Below are 7,675 nucleotides of genomic sequence, written 5' to 3' on the forward strand. Positions count from 1 at the left end.
GGTTGAATAATTCACACACACATACACACAACATTACCACATGTTCAGTTCCCTTTAATTTGCAGTCACTTAAATTACATACAAACCAAGTCTGTTTAGTTTAAAAGTGATTAATCAGCTTGTTGACCATACAGTTTTCTATATGAAGCATGCACACTTAGTTTACATTGTTTTGTCATGTTGCTGTTTGCTTTTGTAAGTTATTGATTCCTTTATCTTTGTCTTTGAGTTACCCAAGTTCAACTATGTTCACCTCCAGGTTGGAGTCGGCCAAAAATGGGGCTGAGGGCAGAGCCTGGCTGAAGAAAACCATCACAGACCAAACCGAGAGCTCTGATATTATGGGGGGAATCAGGGTTCCTTTGGATTAGGTTTAGTTATTATCTATGTGGTTCTCTGACTAGTTTTGTTCACTTTATTGTTCAGAAGACTTATTTTATCGATTGATAAGGTATTGATTAAGCACTGTAAACTGTTGCATTAAAAATGGAATCAATGTATTTATTGATAATCCAACTCAGTTTGCTTTGCCTGCTGGCCACTTTTGCAAAATGCAGGGGGCCGGGGACCAATCACAGCAGCCCCATACATGTTTCTAGGACTATAGGACATTTCTAGGATTTTAGGACATCAGGGGCTTAGCTAGGACCTCTTTCAGCTGTAAGAAAGATCCTCCTCTGGCATCACTGCTGTATGACCACGTCTTGTACCTCTGTCATCTTCATCACTTTTTGAATACCGTATTAATTAGGATGACACTGTTAAAGCACAGATGTGTTGTCACTTTTTGCATGGTTAAGCATGTAGCTTGTGCGTCTCCCTGTTTCACTGGAGGCCCTATAGATGTTGTTATGTAGCAGATGAAAAGTTGAAATAGTGTTGGTCTGCTGTGAACGTTTCCTTCTTTTCCTTTGACTTGTGGCTTCATACAGCCACGACAATGAAAACATCCCTGTTAGTTGTCAATTAAGCAGTATCACACTCGAGGTCATGCTTTGGCCAGAGCATAGATGGGGAACTGAAGCTTGATTGCTTCCTCTTCATAACCAACGAAACTGTAACAGAAGGAAAGTTCACGAGTCAGTCACGATGGAGCGAGTATGACTGGTCACAGTACAATCCATCATTTCTTTGTTGTTTTAACTTTGACTAAAAAATCCCTCTGCCAGATTCAAAAACAAACATTACATGATGCTTACTGACTTTTTTTTATTAATTGAAATATGTGTTTTTGTTTTTCTTGTTATTGGTCTCCAGACAGATCACGACTGTGTACAGCAGCAGCACCTCAAGCCCGTTTGGTCCAAGATAACATTACATCATGATACACAGACAAACAGGGCAGGAAAACAATTGTGCCTATTTAGGGAAAAACGTCAGTAAGCATCATGTAATTTGTGTTTTTTAATCTGGTGAAATGATTTTTCAGTGCAAGTTAAACTTGTGATAACCTTCCCTTCTTTTTCATTATCTTGGTTGTAAAGGACCATCTGACGTTAAGGTGAGGTGCTTAAAATAATCGTAATATAGTTTGCACTTAAGTGATATTAATTTTTTTAGTTTTGTCTTTTTTTAAGTCACTAAAATATCGTTTGTTACCTCCATCCACAGCAGTGCATTACTTAGCATCCATGTCAGAGTCCAGCCTGCTTCTCCAAACTGGGGCATACTGACATCTACTGTTTGTAATACACTCACTATGGATAGGTACTCCATACAGCCGCACTTAGAAAAAAAAATGAACTATGCCTTTTACACAGAACAAAAACACAGCAATTTGTCAAATGTTCCTCAAAGATAAACTATTTATTTGATCCTTCACATTAAAACATTGAAGTACTGTGACGTTATGCAGGATTACATGCATTTCCTTCATGCTAAATGGATTTATAATGGATAGTGCAGCACTAATCTCAACATAAACCAGCAAATATCATTGATCCACATGCTCTAAATGCTGTGTGTGTATGATGCACCGGTGAATCATTCACACTGCCGGTGTGAAGAATGTAGAGTTCACTGGAGTGGTCGTGTGATGTTGAAGATCTTCATAACAGTCTTCACGAACTCAGCGTCTGGCTGCGGCTTCCTCTTGCTGCCTGGCTGCAGGAACCTGCTGATGGCGGGAATCTGTGTCATCCTGCCCTGGAAAGACTGGAGGGAAACACAGTTACAGTCAGTCCCTTTGAAACCTCTGCAATTTGGCTTGATTTCTTTCAGAAACATAGGAAGAAGGCAATGAGGAACAAATAGAGAAGTGACCAGAAAATTAGCAATAAATTATTAAAGAAAAAAAAAAAACACAAGAAAATTACCTGAAAATTGGTATAATAAAAAAGAAACAAAGGAAGAATGAAAAGAAAACAAATTTAAAAAGTAAATCACCTGGGAAAGTTCTTAAAACTAAAAAATAAACAAATAAATATATACTGTTAAAAAATGTAATTATGATAATTAAGTTTTTCCCTTGATTTGACTTTTTTCCTCTTTTTTTTATATTTTTCCTTTGCTTTTTAAAAATAATTTTCTAAATCTACTAATTTCTTGCAATTTGTGGAACATTTCTAATCAAGTAACTTATTGCCTTTTCCCCATATTTCTTTCTTCTTTTTTTTTTAAGTTGATCTTTTCCTGCTTTTTGCCTTTATTGACAAAACTGTTTTAAGCGTGAAAGGGGGAGAGAGACATAAGACACTGTTGTGAGGACGTAACGTCTGCTCTCACAACTGGGCTACTGGGTACCCCATCTTTCCCCATACTTTTAAAGGAAATTGCATTAATTTGCTCAGGGTTCAAAGGTTTTAACACTTGTGAAAGGTGTCTGAAAACAGCACAAGAAATTGTGATTAAAACTATCACACTGAGATTTCATGGGGGTAAGTTATTGCAGTTCCTTTTTATATCCAGCCTTTTCGAGTATCTTTTACCTTGACGTTGGGAAAGTCAGCAAGGATTCCAGCGAATTTCTCCTCCAACATCAGCGTGCATTCAAGCAGCTGCACGTCTGCACAGCTCAGCTTACCTCCCACCAGGTACATAGGCCCAGTCAGCGCCTGAGATGTCCGTCAAAAACACAATATTGTGTAGTTATCAGACATGTTACAGCCACTTATAGCAAGCCCTTTTATTTTCCCTTTTTTTTTAGTCACTTGAATGCATCACCTGTCCTGGCATCCCAGGATCTCCTCATTAAAGGCAGGTGTGCTGAATTAGTAAAGCAGGGAAGATAGAAATGACCAACTCGCAGTGTGTTTGGTTAATCTTAGTTTGAATTTGTTTATAGCCTCATTGATATGAACTTTGTTTTCGTAAAGGCCTGTTTTTTGGGAAGAATTTTTGTTTGGGGTTTTGATATTGTTTTTCCGCAACAGTCAGAAAAATCAGATTAGCTTCGCAGAGCAACTCCTGCAAATCAATCTACACTGAAGCATCCTGGATCATCGAACAAACCGGTGAGTACAACCAAATCATAATCATCAACAAGAGCATTTTCCATCTTTAAAGGGATAGATTTTTTTGAAGTGGGGCTTTATGTGGTGCGTATCAATAGACAGTATTTTTCATACAGTAGATGTGATTCGGCACACCCCCAGTTTAGAGAAGCAGGCTGAAGTGCGACACAGAAACTAAGCAATGTACTGCTGTGGACAGGTCAGCAACAAAATGCATTTTAGCCACCTAGAAAAAGTCCCAACTAACAGAAAGTAATATCAGTTTAAGTGTAAGCTTTATTTATTTTAGTTTAAAAAAAAAAGACAATGAGAAATTTGGTAACATAAATTTAGAAATTAGTAGATTTGGTAAATTATTTTTTTTTAAAGTTTGGGGAAATGTCTAGGGGACAAAAAGCGAGTGTAAAACCATATTCATAATTATCATAATTACATATTTCAAAATATGTTTCAGAATTATTATACATTTTAAGTAATTTTGTTTGTTTTTCCTTCCTTTTTTTTAAAAATTTTTTTGTATGTCTTTGTTTGTTTTTTCCTGTTTTTTTTAAAACCAATTCTCAGATATTTTCTTGTACTCTTTACAAACTTATTTAAAATGTGTGGACCATTTCTTGATCATTGCCTTCTTCCCATGATTTTGAAAGAAATCAAGACAATTTTCTCAGATTTCAAAGGGTTAATATCAGACAGTGATTTCCAGCAGTGAAGCTGTAGTTACATCACTCTCTTCAATACCAGACTCCATTCCGAAAAACAGTGATTTAACGCTGCAGAACACGAGAGCTGCTGATCTACTGCTGCCTTGATCAGTTTTTTTGTGTCATTGTGTGAATTTGGGGTTAAACAGGTTTAGTTCAGATTCACCAAAGTCACACAGTAACACAAAGTAACTCACTGATCGAAGTAGGGGAAGACCAGCAGCTCCTGTGTTCAGTGATGTAAAATTACTATTTTTCTCAATGGAGTCTGGTGGCTTTGATGGGAGCATAGAATTATAGAAATGTAGAGATAAGCACCAGCACAAAGTATGTAAAAATGTAAAATACTGTAATAATAAAAACAATTAGCACTAGTGAAGTGCTATGTCAAGTTAGACATATAAATATGTGTATGATAGCATAGATGTGTAACTCAAGTTGTTAACTTCTCTCCCTTTAGATGGGCTGTCTGACAGAAAGGTAACGTCAGTGAAAATACTTTCACTATGGCATACACTTAAACTGATATTGATTTTTGTTAGGTGGGACTTATTTTAGGTGGCTAAAATACATTTTGTTGCTGAACCTCATCCACAGCAGTACATTGGTCTGCTTCAGTGTCAGGCTCCAGTCTGCTTCTCCAAACTTGGGGTGTGCCGACTACTTCTACTGTATAATCTGACTATAGACAAGTACCCCATACAGCGCCACCTCAAAAAAATCTAAACAATGTCTTAAAGGGTTATTAGCGGAGATTACTCAGTTATTGAATCACATAATTTCACATATTCAGTAGTGGTACCTTTTCAAACACAGGAAGGTAGCGCTCTTTTGCTTTACTCTCAATTTGCTCTAGTTTTGGTTTTGGATCTGCGGTGAACATCAACATCACGATCATTTCCATGAGATCCATCAGTCCCTCTGAGTACATGTTGATCCTGAGGGTAAAGCATATGCATTCACCTGCTAAAATCGCATCATAATAGAGCACGCTGCTGTTGTAATCTTAAAAGAAATGGACCATACATGACTCGGTCTTTCAGATCTTTTCCATGGAGATTGTACTTCTCTGCGATGTAATTCAAGATTGCTTTTGTCTGAATTAGTTTCATGCCATCAATTTCCACCATGGGAACCTGCTGAAACATCAGAGCTCCATCTGCAGAAGAAACACAGCAGCATGTCATGCAGACAGCGACACACCCAAGAGGTAAACCATTGATTTCTTTGTCTACAGGTCAAAAGCTATTAATGACCTTCACCTTGAATGATTGTGTCACCCCAGGTGACATCATACACAGGTCAACAGATTAACAAATATAAAAGTTTAAGTGTCATTTGGAAACAGGCCAGAGAGTCCAGAGGTTTATTATAACTTTTTGAAACCAACTCACCACTCATGAGTTTCAAATACTGGTCACGAGTTGTCAGAAAAATCTCATCAAACTGAAAATGAGATCACATGACAGATTTAGTGCACATTCAGCAGATTTGAGGTCCCTAAAATGCAGCAGAGCTTCAGACAGTGATGGAGGCTACTTATAACAAACTGTAAAAAAAAAAAAATACTTGAATTAAAAAATGTTACTAAGTAAGTATAAAAAGTAAAATTCGGACAAATTACAAATAGACAATAATAGCATTTAAAACATACACACACCAAATAAACCAAACTGTGAAAATTAGATTACATGACAGATTTTGGGCACATTCAGCAGGTCTGGGGGTCCTAAAATGCAGCAGAGCTTTAGATCAATATCACCATACTCACCTCGACTCCTGCAGCTGCCAAAAGCCAACGGATAGACTCCATTTTCCCTCTACCATTAAGGTAGTAAAGCACAACTTTTTCAGACATTTTTGCAGTATTTGGGTGTGTACTGATAGACCCCTGTCTGAAAAAGAAAAGAAAAAAGACGGACTAAATATCATATCACTGCACTTAAATCATTATAAAGTTATAAACTGAGTTAAGTTTCTTTGGTCAAACCTGTGCAGCTTCAGCGGAGAAATCAAGTTGGAGTGCGTCGTGAAATAAAGTTAAGTTGTTATGTAAGGTAATGGTGTCGATAAACACGGATAAAAGTATGCGGAAACATCTAAGTCTTTGATTGGTTGGTTCTGGCCAATAGAAATATGGCTCATTAGCATATTGCCGCTAGATACCATGGGAAAAATATGACTATCTGGCATCATGGAGGAAAAAAAACACATCTGACTGACTATTTTCATTTGATAATCTTCAAGTTCAACATATCGACGTAATTTAGTTATTTAACTAATTTACGTTTTTAAACGTGTCGCAGCGAACACAATATAAAAATTAATATTCGCTACTGTAACAATGAACGGACGTAATGTATCAGTCAGATCTTAATTGCTTAGAGTAACAGAAAGTTAATGTGTATTTTATCAAATGTTGCACATAAGTTCAGTTTTGAAGTGTTTGTACTTTTTACGAGTGTTACGGTGTACTGTTACTTAGTACTTCTGGTCGACTGCATTAGGACATTAATTGTTTTATTTTTAAATATGTATCCACCATATATTCCATATTTTCAATCTAAAAGGTGGGAAAAAAAATATTACATGATAAAAAAAAATTATGCAAAAATAATTTAAATTAAAGAACATCACATGTAGAGAAAAGAAACACAATGAAAACAAACAAACAAATGTTTAAGGTCGGATATTCATGAGTTACTTTTGCAAAATTCAAGTTATTTAATACAAATATAAATGGATGATATATTAGCCTCTATATTATCAAGCTAAGGAGAGAAAACACTAATTTACCAGATAAACATCTCAACCACTTCTTAATGGGCTACGTTTAAAAATATATATTTTGTTTAAATTAAAAAAGCAAATTTAGTTCTCTGCAGGGTTGTTGTTATAATTTTGTCATAACTTCATTGATAATCCTAAAGGTATTACAGTATTTCAGCACTTTTTAAAGCATGTGTTATCTGTGGCCTTTGACTGTATCCCTTGTAGATGGTGGTAATTTGTAACAAATGGAGAGTTAACTGACTGTTGATGTGCTCTGAATATTTCTTTTTTTCTCATTTAAATGTGATTACATACATAAACATAGCCACAAAGAGGAGAATACCCATATCAGGTGTCAAGGAAGTACAATAGGTGCAGGAATATTGTCCATTAAGGAGCTCAGAAGACAGTTTTGCTGGTGGAAATTGCAACATCTTTCTTCTTTCAATCACAGTATATACCAACGCAGCATTAATACATCTCATTACATTATGTAATGGACTGCATAATACCACATCAATATAGATGCACTGGCTTCATGCATGTACAGCATTTACAGTGAGCTTCTATGGACAGATTAATCTCTTACAGATTAATCTAGCTGACCAGCTTCTACCAGGGCTGCGGTGCACACTCTGGTGCAGCATTTAGGAATACATGGAAAATTGACCAATAGTATTTGGTTAAAAAGCCAATCAAACAGTCAGTCATTTTAAGGTGTTTCATGAAAAATTACACACAGTGAACATA

General features: G+C 36.2%; 1 protein-coding gene across 2 annotated transcripts; it reads right to left on the reverse strand.

Moving 5' to 3' along the window:
* Positions 1–33: 33 nt before the first annotated feature.
* Positions 34–6,250, reverse strand: LOC121954785 (glutathione S-transferase A4-like). 2 transcript variants are annotated; one of them, XM_042502485.1, is made up of 8 exons: positions 6,144–6,250; positions 5,925–6,048; positions 5,548–5,599; positions 5,180–5,312; positions 4,956–5,091; positions 2,928–3,053; positions 1,977–2,154; positions 34–1,055 (listed from the first exon to the last, which is right to left on the reverse strand). In XM_042502485.1, exons 2-7 carry the CDS (start codon positions 6,009–6,011, stop codon positions 2,017–2,019), a joined length of 672 nt encoding a protein of 223 aa, XP_042358419.1. In that variant the 5' UTR covers positions 6,012–6,048; positions 6,144–6,250; the 3' UTR covers positions 34–1,055; positions 1,977–2,016. The 2 variants fall into 2 exon arrangements, with proteins under 2 accessions (XP_042358419.1, XP_042358418.1); XM_042502484.1 differs by lacking the exon at positions 34–1,055 and having other exon boundaries at positions 1,788–2,154.
* Between the last annotated feature and the right edge of the window lie 1,425 nt (positions 6,251–7,675).

The sequence above is a fragment of the Plectropomus leopardus genome, chromosome 15 (assembly GCF_008729295.1).
Source record: "Plectropomus leopardus isolate mb chromosome 15, YSFRI_Pleo_2.0, whole genome shotgun sequence".
In the NCBI taxonomy this organism is placed as follows: domain Eukaryota; kingdom Metazoa; phylum Chordata; class Actinopteri; order Perciformes; family Serranidae; genus Plectropomus; species Plectropomus leopardus.

Bases quoted from the DNA above. Each gene is read 5' to 3' on its own strand.
- LOC121954785 (XM_042502485.1), bottom strand. From the start codon at position 6,011: ATGTCTGAAAAAGTTGTGCTTTACTACCTTAATGGTAGAGGGAAAATG. The intron at 5,600-5,924 runs GTGAGTATGGTG...TCTCATTTTCAG, and splicing joins TGGCAGCTGCAGGAGTCGAG to TTTGATGAGATTTTTCTGAC. The intron at 2,155-2,927 runs GTAAAAGATACT...GTTTCCCTCCAG, and splicing joins CTGACTTTCCCAACGTCAAG to TCTTTCCAGGGCAGGATGAC.